The 16,566-nt window shown below is 47.7% G+C and overlaps 1 protein-coding gene across 1 annotated transcript in view; it reads left to right on the top strand.

Moving 5' to 3' along the window:
- Positions 1-11,620: 11,620 nt before the first annotated feature.
- PAMR1 (peptidase domain containing associated with muscle regeneration 1) overlaps positions 11,621-16,566 on the top strand; it is a 69,478-nt gene continuing 64,532 nt past the window's right edge. Inside the window, exon 1 of the mRNA XM_036258846.1 lies at positions 11,621-11,757. Coding sequence (XP_036114739.1) covers positions 11,685-11,757 — 73 coding nt within the window. The 5' untranslated portion in view covers positions 11,621-11,684. The remainder of the gene's footprint in view (positions 11,758-16,566) is intronic.

Genomic DNA, 16,566 nt, shown 5'->3' with positions numbered 1-16,566 from the left:
ATAACTCATTGCCTATGTAATATTTACCTGAGTCCATGTTAATCGGCTCTAGCAAAGATACTATGCATGCACGAGAGCCATATTGGAACTACTTCTTGGTTGAGTATGTGATTATCTATAATCATTCTACGGAATCCATCTGGTTTCTTCAGGGACCTGACTGGTGAATTAAATTAAGATATGGAGATATGAAAAAGACCATCGCCACTGCATTATTAGGATTCGTAAGGGTGACACTAATCTCCTCCATCCCCTACGAATGTGATGTTGTTTTTGACTCACTACCTTGGGAAGGGGAAGGCAGTTTCAGAGGCTTTTATTTGACTTATGATGATGGGCCAAGGATCGCACGTAGGAGTTCAACAGTGGAGTATGTCAATCCCAATTATATATTTGGAGACCAGAAAAATGACCACTAGGTGGGTCCATGGACTCACCGTAAGTTGGCATTTGGCCAGGACTCATTTTATTAACTTGCTTTCACATGTCCCTAACAGGTGGCCCGGATGCCACTTCAGGTCTCTAGGCATTGATGTCATCTTGGCCTCTGTGTCTAATAATCCTCAAATTGTATGGGTATTTTCCTCTCCTCAGTCCACAGTCATCTGGTAAGTGATTGTAGGTCTTTTTAGGGAAATATCAAGGGAATCATTATAATATATACTTGCCATGGTGTTGCTGTACTTCCTTTTGGGGACCCATCCACCTCTGTAGCCAACAAGTTCTGACTATGAAAACTGGCTCAGGTCTAGGAATTGAGCAAGGTTCACAACTTACTGTTGAGGCTACCAACCTCAGCCTCCTGCTCATCCATTCTTTTTATCCTCACCCGAGGACATTTTTCAATATTTTGTTCAGATAGAGTGGGAGGGAGGGGAAGAGAGAGAGAGAGAGAGAGAGAGAGACATTGACGTGAAAGGGACACATCTAGTAGTTGCCATCCACACGACCCAACCAGGGCCGGGGACAAACTGCAACCGAGGTACGTGCCCTTAGTGGGAACCGAATCCGGATCTCTCCAGACCACAGGCCAAAGCTCTAACTGCTGAGCCAAACCAGCTAGGGCTGCTCATTCATTCTTACCCTTTTTGATTGAATATATTAAGCAGCACACTCCTTATCTGCCTGTCTGTTTTGTCTGTAGGGATACTGTGTTCTATTAACCATCTCCACAACTCCCTGTGGGTTAAGCTCCCTTGGTTGTCCCTTCAAGTTGCTGTTTGTGATGGTAACTGTAGGGCCCCCTTTTTATGGTGGGTAAATGCCATCACCTGGACTCTTTTGCTTCAAGTCTTCATCATCCCCCTTGCTATCAGTAGGCCAAGTCCTGCGAAATATATCCTACAGTCAACTCTAGCCTGTAGAGGAAGGCCACCACTGAATGGCTTAGTGATCAGCATATTCCCAAAGGCCTCGATGAACAGTATGTTCTCTGTGTCCTTCCATAGAACAAAATATCTGGTGGATCTTGTGTCCTCACATAATATATTCAATCCAGTGTGCCTATCTTCCTGAGCCATTTAATCCCACCATGTCTGTGACATCTTAGGAATTCCCACTTTGGTCAGCATGAGCTGTTGCTTTCTCCAAGTTTCTCAGTGTTACCTAGCAGCAAATTTGCCCATACCCTGGTTTTCTTGCTAGGATGTTATATCCCATGTCCTTGAAGAGTACTCCAAGTAAATGAACCCTTGCCTATCCATTCTTATGTGTACTCCTTGACCAAGCATCCTCAAAATCCAGTTCTACTGGCACTCCCTGGCTCCCGCTGGCACAGGCTAGTGAATTCTTGCAGCACTATTGGGGATTGTCTCTTTCTTTCCTGACCAGACCCATAACTTCCTAAACTGGGATTATGCTGGGATTTAACACTAGTTACTGGCCTGGAAGCCAGGACAAATCTGGGGGAAAGTCCTGAGGTGGACGCCTATTCTCTGGCAGTGGAGAGGCCCATGCTGTACCTTCCTATGGGAATGAATTCTAGTTCTTAATGGACAGGTGAGCCAAGTCTGTAGGCATGGACAATTCAGGGAAGTCAATGGAACCACAATATTTGGAGATATGCATCCAGATATCTCAATCTTATGTTCAGGAGTTTAAGTTGTTCCAGCCAGGGCACTGGTTTCAGCATAGTAGACCTGCCTTGACTAAGTACTCAACACTCTTTGAAGCCAGGTGACTATAAATATCAGAACCTGAGTTTGCTCGTCTACTGTGTCCACGCTCCTGCTGCAGGAGTGACCAAAGAGGAACACTGGCTTTCACACTTAGTTTTAAAGTTTGTTAATTGCCCTTAGTTTCTCATCATCCCTCTGTAGGGCATCAGTTCGACTTAGTAACCAGCTATTTCCGTTGTCCTTAAATGCGTTGTTTCTCCATAATATTCAAAGGCCTGAATCATCATACCAGCTAAGGCATTCCTGTCCACCAGGAGGTTCTTTTAAGTAGCCACCCATGAAATGTTTATCCATTGGGTTGCCACCTTGCTACAAGAATGATCTGTACCCCAAAAACCATTTGGGATAGGGGTCTTCCTTGCCAGCTGTGTGTGAGTGAGCTACAACCCAAACCCCATCTTATCACCACTTCTTTTTGGTCCTTGCTGGTACTAGTTGTGTGGTTGGTTCATTTAAGAAGCGGACACCAAGCAGAGTTAGAAGTGCATGATGTTAGTATTGGTGGTAAAGTCTGTGAAAGAGAAAGAGAAAGAGGGCTGGAGTCGGCAGGGAAGGCCTTCATACTGCTCTGCAGGTCTGGCACTATGAGAGGCAGTGGGGGACCAAGGAGGACTGGGTAGGAGAGCCTCAGACTGGTACAGCTTTCAGGACTCCTTGGCCAGTGCAGTAGGAACTCTAGTGCAAACATTACCTATAGAGGAGTCCTGATCTTGGAAGAAGTGACTAAGCTCCCTGTTGCCCCCTCCCTGATTGGGAAAAACGTGGCTTCAGTTCACACGCTGGAATTAGGTCATTTCTGGGTAGGCTTCAGAGGGTCCACACATATCCTGAAATGATAAGAAAATATCACTATGTGTTTGTTTTTCTGTGACCAATAGCTTTTGATTAGATTCTCAAAAGATTCTCTGATGCCCCAAAATAATGTGACATTGATATGAATTCACTTGATCATCCCAACATCTTTTCCTGGCCTCTTTAATTTGCATCTGTTTAAGGAGTTGTTTATATACTTTTGTGACAGCTACACTGGCCTTCTTTGTGTCCCTTACACACACTCAACTCATTCCCAACTCAGGGCCTTTGCATTGGCTGTTCCCTCTGCCTGGAAAGTTCCTTCCTTGCAGGCTCCTATGGTGTTTTACTTTAGGTCTCAGCGTAATGTTGCCTTCCCATAGAGACCTGCCCTGATCCCACAAACTGAAGTACCCTCCTCAGCCACTCTAGCAGACTTCTGTTTCATTCCTCACACAGCGCTCTCACCACCTGGTCCTTCCTTCTGGGTCTGTTTATTATAGATCTTCACCCAGTGGTATGTGTGCTCCTTGCAAACAGGAATCACTGTCCTGTTCATTATGCCCCCGTATTGCCCACAATGTGACTGACACATGGAAGCACTCAAAATGTTTCCTCCTGTTCAAGAATAAATGCATGTCTTCTCTATTAGAAAATATTTTCCTACGTGTTCCACTCTTACATCTCCATGTAGCTACTTCTTTAAAGCACTATACAATATAGATGTAATTATAAACAATCCAAAAATATAAAAAAATTCCAGATTATAGCAGATACTTCTGCACTCGCCTCAAAGACAAACAGATGCTAACCTTTTGCTTCAGTTGCTTCGAATTTCTCCTTTGCTTACTTTATATTTTCGTTAAAATTTCAGAGCCCATATTTTGCCACAGCCTTCCTTTTCCATGGGAACTACTACCTTAAAGGCAGTGTATATCATTTCTACAGGTTTTAATAGTTAAAAAACTTTTCTTTATTGATTTCCTTTTTTTTTGAGAGAGAGAGGAAGGGAGAGGGAGAGAGATAGAAATATCAATGAGAGAGAACATCAGTTGGCCACCTCCTGCATGCCCTCCACTAGGGATTTGGCCCACAACCTGGGCATGTGCCCTGACCAAGAATCAAACTGGCAACCTCCTGGCACATGGGTCAATCCTCAACCACTGAGCCACACCGGTTGGGCAGGTTTTAACAGTTTAACGATATATGTTTGTATTTATAAACAATATATGCTGTTTTTAATGTCCTGAGCTTTTTATAAATGCATTCATTTGGTCTGTGTCTTTGGTAATTTGGATCTGGGTATTTAACACACATGCTGAGTCACAGAATGAACTCTCGAGTCATCCTACCTGTGGACTTACTGCTTCCACTCGATTATAAAATCTCTTATTGTTGAAACCACTGGAGCTGGGCTTGTTGTTACATACAGCTGCAGGCATCCTCCTTATGATGGTAATATTTCTCACTGTAGGGCCCTTGAACTGTGGCTGGCTGGCAGCTATCATTCGGCTGCCTATTTACCACGGTGCAGACAGTTTTCTCATCTCCTCGAACTCAGATTGCCCAATTCAGAGACCTTTTGTATTAGTAATTTATTTCCGTGTGACAAATGTAACAGCTTAAGACAACACAGTTTATCATCTCACCATTTCCTGTGGGGCAGGGATCTGGGAGCCACTGAGTGGGTGGCTGTGGCTGGGGCACTCACGTGACATTGCAGACAAGTGGCAGGCTGGGGCCACAGCCATCGGAAGGCAGGAGAATCTGCTCCCCAGCTCCTTGATAGCACTGTCGTCGGGAAGCTTCCGTTCCTTTCCACGTGGGACTCTCCTGGGCTGCTCACACAACATGGCAGCTGGCTTCTCCCAGAGAGACAGAGAGGAGGAGGGGGCTCCTCCAGGACACCATCATGCACCCCCCAGCATCCACATGCTCATCATCGGGGAGTCATGTCTGACAGCTCTCCCCTGTATTCCGTCACGTACACCATAACCACAGATCCCGCCCGTTCTGCCTCCTCAGGGCCCCTCCCATCGGGCCGCTTCTCTCCATTCTGTTGGATGCAGGATGCAGTCAGGGAGAGCTAGTCTGAGGACAAATTGGATCCAGAAACTGGCCCTCAAACTGGTTCCCATTGCCCGTGGAATGAAGTGCATGGTCTTCAAGGCCTGCCTGTGTCGCCAGCCTCTGTATGACATGGCCCTCCTCACCATCATCCTCTCCTCACCCTTTCCTGTGTTTCTTCAGGTCTGAAGTTCAATGTCACTTCCTCAGGGAAGCTTTCCTGATCCTTCGACAAGATTGCCCCTCCCCCCATTGCATGCTCCCAGAACGTGCTGTCCACACTTGAGTCGCTTGTTACATTTGCTCAGTGTCTCATTGCTGTCTGGTCTGTGACTCCACCAGGTGAGGGACACACAGGTGTTGTTCTCAGCCTTACTCCAAGGCCCTGAGAGGATGCCTGACTCCAAATAGATATGCAGGAAATTGTGTTGAATAAGTGAACGGATTATTTTTACTTGGTATTTTGCTTTCTCCTTTAGCACATGGAAGGAGGGTCTGTAGAAGGAGACCACTTGCTTTATATTACTTTATAAACAAATCCTATTTATCCTAGTATTGAACCAGACAGTGCAATGCAGGGCATTTTCTGGGTCCTGTGACAAACACTCTCTTCTTGTTTGTTTTTTGTTTTTTAATGTTTTTTGTTGTTGTTCAGATAGAGTGGGAGGGTGAGAGAGGAAGAGACAGAGAGAGAAACATCGACGTGAAAGGGACACATCGAGTGGCTGCCACCCACACGACCCAACCAGGGCCGGGGACAAACTGCAACCGACGTATGTGCCCTTAGTGGGAACTGAGCCCGGGTCTCTCTGGACCGCAGGCCGACGCTCTAACCTCTGAGCCAAACTGGCCAGGGCAAGTAATTGTTTTTTTTAACACCTGAGCAGAGTCCACTCAGGACAGACCTCTCAATTTGTCTGTGAACAAATGCGTACTCTTTACCTAGATGTCCAACTGGAAGCATCAATGTACAAGGAAATATGTTTTTCAGATGTGCCTTTGCTACACTACAGGAACATAACCTACCTTACATCACCAAACTTGAGGAAAATGGTACCTATTAAGTTTCATTTCAGTTAACTATTTGAAGGGAGGATTTTTGGAACATTCTAAGATCATATATTCACTGATAGTTACGATAATAGTCAACATTGGTTGAGCTGCCATTATGAATGCCAGCCTCATTTTAATCTTCTCACCAAAATGATAAGGTATCTATCACCTCCTGTTTACAGTTGAGGAAACTGAGGCTCAGAGGGGCCAATGAACATGCCCACGTTCACACAGCTGCTGGGTCATAGAGCCTTGATTCATACCAGGGTCTGTTGACCACAGTGCCACTGGACCCTGATGCCTTCTTGCGGAGCTACACTCCTTTTTGTTTTCTTCCTCATCCAAAATAGCTCAACTGCATGTAACTCTTAAGCTGGCTGTCTGGATTGGGGTCAGATTTTTTTTTTTTGCCAGCGTTCTTTGTAATGCTTTGCAGTTCAGTTGCACAACTGACAACAATGTTTATTAAATTGAAGTTTATAAATATACATATGAAAGTCAAGAGCGGGTTTCCCCAAGTGATTCAGGAGCACATTGACTGTGAAGGAGGGAGGCTCCCTGGCTTCCAGCAATTTGAATGAAGAATGACATCGAGCAAGAAGAATGTGGCCAGAGAAAGAACCCCAGACGCACCTACCCCCTTGCCCGGCTCCCAGTGGAAAGAGAGTGGAGCTGAGCCAGACCTGGAGGCAGAACATTATTGCTTGTTGTGTAGGTGAACAGCCGGGATTTATTAGAGCTAGAAACTCCCATGGCGGGGCCAGTTACAGCAGGCTCTGGTGGAAGGGCCCTTTGTCTTTCTCAGACCTACCCTTCTCCAACTCTGGCCCTGGTCGACTTGAACTTTGTGTTTTGTGTAGCTGATGGAAACCAAACTGAGTTGCCAGCAGTCTGGGACGCCTGTCTCAGTTGTGCAGGCCAGTTCCACCCCAGCTCTTTCCTCTGGCTTTCCCACTCTGTGTGGTTGCCGACCTGCGAAAGTTACAGCTTGGAGAACCGGGAGCTGCTGGCGTTCCTAAGACAGCCTTCTGGGCTGTTTCCTTCTGTGTGTTCACGTACAACCAGCCTTCCTGGTGGCACCGAGAAAGGTGCAGGTTTTGTTAGAATGCCTCCTCCTCTTATGAGAAAATTAGTGGGTATTGTGACTCGTAATTAAATGGGTGGCCTGATTCCATCTATTACGGCCCATTGTGGATTTCTCAGTATTGGTTTTAAGTAGATAATTCTTAATTCCAGGTATCATTTCCTGCTGCCCGGCATGGCATTTTGCCTTTTACACTCATGGCCTTTCTAGTGACTGATTCCTCCCAGAAGTGGGTGTAGAAAGTAAGGGCAGGAGGGAGAGAGAACCACAGTAAAAATAGCCAACGTTTACTGCGTGTTTAGGCACAATTGCAACTCTTTACTCCAATCCTATGGGCATCGGTACCATCATTCTTCCCACTTAACAGATGAGAAAACTAAGGCCAGCATAGGTGAAATAATCTGCCCAGGGAGTAAGTGGTCCAGCTGGAGTCAACAGCAGACAGCGTGATCCAGAGCAAATACTCTTAAGGTAGGAATAGAAAAATGGGTGTCTGTATGTGTGTGTGTGGCAGGGCGAGGGGGGGGATTATCCAAATATCCATTGTATAGTTTATAACCCAGACTCAACAATTGTGTATAGTAATTGACTTTCCCCAAATTCAACAAATGTTTTGTCAATTTTTCAATGTCAACTTAGGAAGATCAGTGATTTTTTTTAAAAGTTGGGAGTTTGCAGGACCCTGGAATAAGGCTATGGCTCCCTCTTACTCCAAAAAAAAAGCATGCAAAATTTTTGCATATAATTTCCAAGGTTCAAATGACCTCTAAACCCCCCTCATGAAAGCCAGGTTAAGAGCTCCTGGCTTAGAACAATACCTACATGAAAACTGACTTGACCGCGATGGGAAGAGAGGACGCTGAAGTGGTGCGGGGCTGCACAGCCTCTGGCAGACTGACCTTTTCTGTGCCATCGTCATGGTAGCTTCCTCTCCCTCTATCAGGTTTACTGTAAACCTCCAAGGTGATATCTGATCACTGCTTCCGGGTCCCCAGGGAAATGTGTCTCATTCCTTTTGAGAATTCCCTTCCGGTTCCAGAGCCCTAGGACATTTGCAAACCCAAGCTAGTGACAACAACGGGGTAGGGACCACTGATGCCTGAGGGCAGGGCGGTCCAGGAAGAGAAGTGAGGGTCTGTATTCAGGCCCACGAGCCAGGAGAAGCAAACATCTGGAGGAAGCAGCCGGTCAGGTTCATCACCTGGGCTTCACCCTGTTGGGGTGTCATTGCTGTAGGGATGAGACTGCTGGGTGCCAGTTCGGGGAGGTTGTGTGTGGGGGGACGGAAGGCAAAGGTAAAAGGAAGTGGCGCCGTTAGTTGGTGGGAGAAGTAGACTCTTGAGAGGCTCTGATATCCACTGTTGTTTGGAAACTAAGTCACTCTTGCCCACTCCCATCACCAGAGGACGAGCCAGCCATAAAGTAAAGCTCCCCCTAGGAACCTCTGCCCCCCACTGCTTACATATTCTGCCCTTCGGTATTCCCCCCACTTCTAAGGCTACTCTTGGTGCTTGTTTTAAACAAGTTTCACTTGGATGGGGAAGTCGAGGGTGAGGAAGAGGTCTCATAACATGGGATTGCCTTAGGGTCAGTTTCGAGCAGATGACGATGGATATTTATCCACCATGTATTATGAGCTAGGCCCTATGCTAAGGGCCTTATTACAAAATCTCTTCAGATTCCTCCAACAGTCTATAAAAGGTTTGATGATTATTTCCATTTTACAGATGAGAAAACAGAGATTCAAAGGGGGAGTTAGCTTGATGAAAGTCAGAAAGTAGTGAATCAAGGATTTGAACTCAGGTCCCTGGCGGCCGCGTTCTTGCTCCTCGTTACTTCCCTGCAGTGGGCCCAGGGGCAGGGCTGGGGTTTAGGGCTTTCTCCCCCAGAGGAGCCCCTGTGTCAGGGCTCCTGCCCATGCAGCCTGTCCCAAGCCCTGGGGATTCTACCTTCCCCGAGTTTCTCCCATCCTTCCCCTGCTTACTCCTTACTCCCGGCCTTTGTCCACAGTCCCCGTTGCTCTCACTCTGCCCGTCTTGCCCTCCTCCACCCCTCGGCGTGGATACCAGGGTGATACCACCTTCTTCCTAGGACTTTACTTTGAGCCCAGCACCCCCTTCTCCTAAACTGCCAGACTCCCCTGCCCCCTGCCACCCCACATTAACTAAATAAAATCCACTCTGGGCCAAACTCTTCCTCTGTTCCTGCTCCACACCACATCCAAACCCTACAGATGGTCTATCCTCTCAGGTTGGCTTTTGTTCATATAATAAATGTATAATTAATATATAATATATATATTTTATATATACCCTTTAACACGCATTTTAATGGCATATGTTGCTCTGGATCATTTAGGGAAAAGAATCAATATAAATTATAATATAAACATGTAAATACTCATTATTTCCTAGTTGCAATGACCAAATTCACTCTTTCCTTCTAGAAAGTTCTTTCCATTCCCTCCATGGATTGGGATTCTACCTCTCTCTCAGTCCCTAGGTCAAGCTTCCCCAGCTCAGGGAAACCTCGTCACTGCCGCAGGCCTGAATGATGGAAGTGACCATCCAACTTGGGTCCTTCTTCTGATTGTACAAGTGGGGACCAAGCATGGGACCGAGCATGGGACTGAACACGACCCAAAGCCTCAGCTCTTCTCTGAGTTAGACCTCGGTGTAAGTCCTGCTCTGCCACCTCAGCCAAATGACCTTGAGCAAGTCACTTAATCTCTGCATCTTGGTTTCTGCACCCAGACTATGTGGAGAATCCCATCTATTTGTACGTGGTGACTCTAATAGTTAAGTAAAGTGCTGTGCACACAGCCTCCTAAGAAACAGTAGGGCCTGGCTCCGAACCCTGGCTCTGACCTTTGCTCATTGTGTGACCTTGGACAAGCTATTGCACTCAATGGCTCAGTTTTCCTGTGTGTAAGATGGAGATGAGAGTTTTATTGGGAGGAATAAATGAGTTAATACATGGAAGGTGTTGACATAAGAAACATCCAAACCTGTAGAGAATTTCTATGAATTTGAGCCAAACCGATGACAGTTGCTGGGAAGCAAAAAATCTCAACAGATTGAGAAAACGGTCCAGAAAATAACAGTTTGCAGCTTATTTTATCCATTAGAATCAAAGGAAAAGGTGTAAGGGGATTACCTGAGAATCACTGGTGGTAGAGTAGGGAGACAGGAGAAAGCAAAGGGGAAATCTCTGGGCTTAGATAGAAAGTAAAATAGAGAGACGCACTTCTTTTTCATTGGTGGGTACAGGATAGTTAATAATGAGCATTTACAGCACATACAGATGGTGTTCGGGGGAACAAGGTAACAATGAGGGGTTCTGTGATCTGTGTTCTGGTGCAGTGGTTGTGCCCTGAGGATCTGGAAAAGGAGACTACTCTGACATTTCAAAGTGATGCTGTCTTAGATGCAAAAGGACAACAGACAGGCTCACTGAAGGTCAAGACTGAACTTTGTCAAGGAAGCTACAGGCGTGGGATGTGCCTGCCCAACATGACCCACTTTTAGTTCAGAGTTTTTATGTCCAGACTATCCCATGTGGTTACACGAGGTCTCTGAGTTTGTAAGGCTGCCATGCAACCCTCCCCTGAGCTCATCGGGTTTAGTATGTGACCACTTTTTCCTCTAGGAAGGTAACTACGTGCCTGGGACAGCGGAATGGATAAACAATGTCAGCAGCTGTCTTGTAAAGTATCCTTCCTCCTCACTTCCAATGTCGCTTGCTGTCTCTGTGCCTAGACTAATGCCCTCACAACCAAGGCAGGGTCCTGTGTGTTCTTTGATCCCTGAGCCCAGTCACTGCCTGGCATGTGTACAGGACCTATGGGTGCTGCCAAGATGGGCATCATGAGATGATGCAAAGGACAAAGTTTCCAAACTGTGATCACCTGGTGCAAATGCACCTGGGCAAGGAGAGCTTAAGGGGAAGGAGAGCTTGGGGACGAGGTGGAAGGGGGAGGTTGACTCCCTTTCTCCTCCCACCACTAGTGCCTCCTCCCCCAAAGCCGCTCTGGGCAGACGGGGAAGCTCCTATCCCAGGCTGCTGCGGGGGTGGGGGGTACAGAGTAGGGGGGTAAATGTTTGTGAGGCTTCAGGTCTCACCTGAGCCACCTCACCACCCCGTCTACCTCTGCTCCATCCAGCCAACCTGGGACCTGCCAGCTACCCCTCTCCCCCAAACTGGCCGGGAGCGCAGCCTGACCTGTGCTGGCCTCGGTGCTTGCTGCAGCCACATCCAGCCACAGCCCAGCGTCCCCACAGCGTGGCCACACCTCCTCAGAGCCCGAAGGGTTAAGCCAGCAGAGAGGAGAGGTTTGGGCTGACGTCGCTCTCGCTGAAGGTGGTTCCCTCAGATGAGGATGGGAGAGCCTGGGAGCTGAAACCGGAGCTCCCGCTCAGCTGGGGCTTGGGGAGGTCCCTGTAAGAGCCGCCTGCCCACCGGCCTCCCTCGGTCCCTCCCCAGCAGTCACTGGGGTACTGGCCACAGGAACGATGGAGCTGGGCTGGTGCACGCAGTTGGGGCTCACTTTCCTGCAGATTCTACTCATCTCATCCTTGCCAAGAGGTACTGTGAGTAGCCTTCAGGGCTCCCCAGTAGGAGGGGGGCATCTCCCTTCTGGGGTCTGGTGGGGAGTGGGACCAGGGAGCCCCAAGAGTTGGTGCTGGGGGGGCTTCTTCTTGTCATAACTCTTGAGGGCTTGGCCGGTGGTTCTGGAGCGCCTGCCTCCCTCTCTGAGAATGTGACTTGGTTTTGTCACCCCCACTTGTCGGGCTGCCGCTGCCTCAGGAAGGGGTACCAGCTCGTTTTATTTATTTATTTTATTTTGCTTTGGCTTGTTAAGGCATAAAATTACCTCCAGGAATCTATCAGTCTGAGTTACCCACTCGGACTTGCAAGAGCTGTTTCCCCCAGAAAGAGCCCCCTCGGAGGTGAGTGAGGAGAGAAATGAATCGCGAGCAGGGCGCGCAGAGGGTGCTCCTGCTGGTGTCTCGCTTGGTGAGATGTTACTGTCACATCCCTCCCGAACAGATCCCAGCCTGGGCGACTTCCTCACTCAGCACGCACACTTCCTTCCTGATAAGAGTGAGAAAGAAGAAGAAAAAGCCGAGGTTAAAAGTGCAAGTTGTTTCTGGGGATGCACAGTGTTTGTTTAGAAGGAGCGCTGGCTTCTCTGTTTTTCACATGTCTTTTCTGAGCCACAAACCAAGTCAACGGGGCTCCCGGGTCAAGTGGGGCTCAGAGCCGACGCGGAGCTTCTGGGAGCCTCAGAAGCTGAAGGCAGAAGCCAGGGATGGGCAGGATTGTTTCGTAACCGCTCGCTGGCAGGCAGGGAGAGGGAGGCTCCGGGAGCATCCGTCCTTATCATGGCTCTAGGGGGGCGGTGTCAGGGGGTCAGGTGAGACCGCACGGGGTGAGGCAGGTGAAAACGTGCAGATGTGACAGAACAGGGCAGCTCCGCATAGAAGCAGGGAGTGTGTGAGCTTTCGCCGCTTCCTTTCTGTGCTGGTTCCGCCACCTGTGCGACTTACCTGTCACCTGGGCTGTACCTGAGAGGTGGGTGCTCCCTTGCTGCAATTAGCTGGCGAGTTTCCCGAGAGTGAAAAGTCAGTTTGCGACAAAACCCCCAATTTGTCAATACTTTCCACCTACCTATAACCTGCTAGGCACAGGTGAAATGTTTCTGGATTTACTCTCAAGCTGTAGAGAGGGTTTCATTTGAATTTTGTCTGGTCTGGAACTGCCCAAAGACCATAATGAAGAAAGAAGGGGCCCGATGACCCATAAACCCAGACACTCGCCCAGACAACTTTGCATGAAGGCTGCACCCTGCTCGTCTCTGCCTTTTGGAGCTGAACGTCCAGGTGTGGTGGCCCCAGGCCAACCCCAGAGGGCCCGGTTCCTTCTCGAGCACCAGGGCTCCGAGGACCAGTTTCCTCCTGGCTACGTCCACACTTCCGTGCTTCTTTTTTTATAATGTGGCAGGTGAGGTGTCTCAAACCCATAAAACTTAAAAAAACAAAGCTCAGCTGCCCCTTTTTCCTTGCCCAGGATCTGAAAAACCCATTTGTTCCTGACCTGAGAATTGCTTTTACCTTCTGTTATGGAAAAGCATCAGGGAGGGTGCGTGGAGTCTTGGCAGCGGGGCTGCGCACCAAACCGCAGGCCACTGCATGTGTCTAGCAAGGACCACTCAGCTGCTGAGAGTTCACATTAGGGGGAAGACGGAGAGATGGTGGGATGGCACGGAGAAGGAAAATACTTCTTTAAGTAGTGAATGAGTCTACTCCCTGCTGGAATCTAAATCTGGCCCCGTCAGGAGGAGCCTGGAAGCGTATCTTCTCTAATTGCTTTTCTAAAATGAGTGCTTGATGCACCGGAAACATCCCTGGGATGGCACCGGAGATTGTTGCTCATCGGCATGGGACACATGTTGGAGGACGAGAAGCCAAACATGCGGCCAAGCGATAACCCAATATAAACAGCATGTGAGGGAGAAACCCAACTCCACTGACTTCACCAAATAGCAGCAGCTCCGCCAGCAGGATTCTGCCCAAGAGGAAAAACTCATTTAAAATATGTGACTCTTGGGAATGAAACCTTAATATGGATAATTCCACAAGTGTTGCTTCCAAGAGACATTAGCTGGGGAGGAGGGGTGAATATAAAGATAATTTGAAGCACAGCTCTTCAGTGGGCAGGAGAAGGATCTGAAAAAGGGGATACGGAAAGAAAGTAGCGGGGAAGGAGTGGCAAGAAAAATTAGATGTTGGTTTCTGTTGGGATGTGTTAGCAAATTCCACGGAGAGAGCTATGAAAATTGGGCCTTTTTGGCAGGGGTGGATTTTTGTGGGGACCATGGAGAGGGTGTTTCCCTGATATATACTCTGAAAACTCCTGGCTTCTCCAACAGGCAAATAATTTAATGGTGGGATCATGGAGTTTGGGAGCTGGGAGTGGCTTTAGAGATCATTGAGTTTAAGTACTTTGTTTTTTTCTGAGAGAATTTTTATGAGTTTATTTCCCAATTCAGAGGCATGAGATTAAGCACCTGTAAGGATTGATGATGTGCCCTGTCTTTGAGTCAAATGCTTTACACCCGGTAATTCTCAGTCCCTCTCAATAAGGTAGTGCTGTTATTCTCCCTGTTTTACAGATGAGGTTTAGAGGGATCCTGTGACCTGCTCAAGGATACACAGGCACAGTTCCGCAAGATGTTTGACCCAGCAACTTCACTTCTGGGTATATACACAAGAGAAGCGAAAGCAGGGATTGGAACAGATGTTTGTACAGCAATGTCTGTAGCAGCATTATTCCCAATAGCCAAAAGGTCACAGCCCAAAATGTCCATCCACAGATAGACAAAACATGGTATATACATGCAAGGAATACTATGCAGCCCTAAAAATGAATGGCATTCTGACACGTACTATGACATGAATGAGCCTTGAAGACATTATGCTAAGTGAAACAAGCCAGACATGGGAAGACAATTACTGTATATTCTATTTATATGAGGAACCTATAGTACTCAAGTCCATTGAGAGTAAGTAGAACAGTGGTTGCCAGGGGTGGGGGAGGAGGGAGTGAGGAGTTGTTGTTAAATGGGTGTGGGGTTTCAATACGGGATCACGTATAAGTCCTGGAGTTGAATGATGGTGATGGTTGTACACGCCACTGAACTGCACACTTAAAAGGGACCAAACTGGCAAATTTTATGTTATTTATATCTTCCCACAATAATAATGTTAAAGAATGCATAGCAGATTAGTGGCGTCTGGGGTGAGCCCAGACTGTCCTGAGCTCCTGCTCACCTGGTACCTGGCTGACTTTAGCTAGCTCATCTAAAGGATCAGTTAATAATGCTGACACCCCTCTGATCTTAGCCAGGTTCAGGACACACATGGGGGTGGGAGGGGAGAGTCCTTGGTCGCTCTGGTTTTGGTGGCACTGTTGCTCTGTCTTGGTTGGCTGTGTGGCAGAGAGACACCGTAGAGCTGAAGGTCTGCTAATTGGCAGCCTTTGTGTCAAACAACCTACAGAAATATTGTGTAAGACACAGTGCTTACAAATGTCTTGAACCTGAGTGTTTTGAGGCAGCGGGGTCCTCTCTGTGACTTGACACCCCAGCTTCTCAACCCACCCATATGTTACCTTCTAGTCCCTACTGACATTTGAAGTCGACCTCCATTCCTGAGCAGGATGGGGCAGAAAGGAAGAGCGAAAGAGGGAAGGTGGAAAGCTAGGTGCTGAATGAGGAGAAACGCCAGTGAGCAAAGCTCTTAAGGATTGAGTAGCTGACGGGACTTTTGAAAGTAGGAACACGAACCTATTTTACATGTATGTGTTATGGAACATGATCCCACCTCTCTCTGTGACCTCCAGCTCTTTGGTAAACTGTCTTACTCTCACGAACGCCCTTGGGAGTGAGCATTTGGTAGAAACCGAGAGGAGGGCTGGGGGCTATGTCTGGGTCTCTGAGCTACAGACAAAGCATCCTTGGACATGGTTGCCTAGAAGCAGAGGTGACCTAGAGCATTTGAGCCCTTGGAACTATCCAGAAGTCTTTGGAATGCCACTGGCAGATTTGACTTAAACTTATTTACATCTGGCTAGACAGAAGTGGCCAAGACAATGATGGCTGGGGGACCTAGTGACTGGCTTTAAGTCAGAAAATTATTTCCATCTGCCCCACTGGGAGCGGCCAATCCTGATGCAAGAGAAAACTTGTCTACCTGGCCCCCCTGAGACCAGCTGTTGAAGCTGCATTTGATTTGGGGTGTGTGCAAATTGGGGAAAGTTCCATCTCAGTGATAAATGAGGGAAGGTTATGCCCGTTCTCCCCACATGTGGGAGGACCTGTCACCCTCATTCTGTGGATTTTTTAAAGTCCCAAAAGCCCAGACCCCTCTTCTCTTATTTTATTTTAAAGGGGAGGGAAATGCAGTGTTTACAGTTTCTAGTTCCTGAATTCCAGGGCAGAGGACCCAGAGGCCAGCCGGAGCTTTGAAAGCTACCAGAGCAGTGGCAGAAAGTCTATCAGATTCCAAGCCTGGTTTATGTCTAAGGAATTCTGCCTGTCAGTCATCACACATTCTAGGCCAAAGCATTGGGTTTATAATGGAGAGAAAGAAGTAAAAATGGAGGAAAACAACCAAACCTCATACCTATAAACCAAACCACTCAAGGAAGGCAGAGGGTTGGCTGGAGATATTCCACTCCCTGAATCTATGGGACTTACTACTACTCCCCACTCAACTATACTCCTTTCACTTTTCCTGGTTGTGGTTATCAGTAAGGCAGGTGCAGAACCCATGTAGGTGGAGAGTGGAGTAGGGAAGGGTAGGTAGTAGGATGAGAGTGGAGTAGGGAAGG

The sequence above is a fragment of the Molossus molossus genome, unplaced genomic scaffold, assembly GCF_014108415.1.
Source record: "Molossus molossus isolate mMolMol1 unplaced genomic scaffold, mMolMol1.p scaffold_m16_p_13, whole genome shotgun sequence".
NCBI classification, from domain to species: Eukaryota; Metazoa; Chordata; class Mammalia; order Chiroptera; family Molossidae; genus Molossus; species Molossus molossus.
This window is presented reverse-complemented; position numbering and strand designations above follow the sequence as displayed.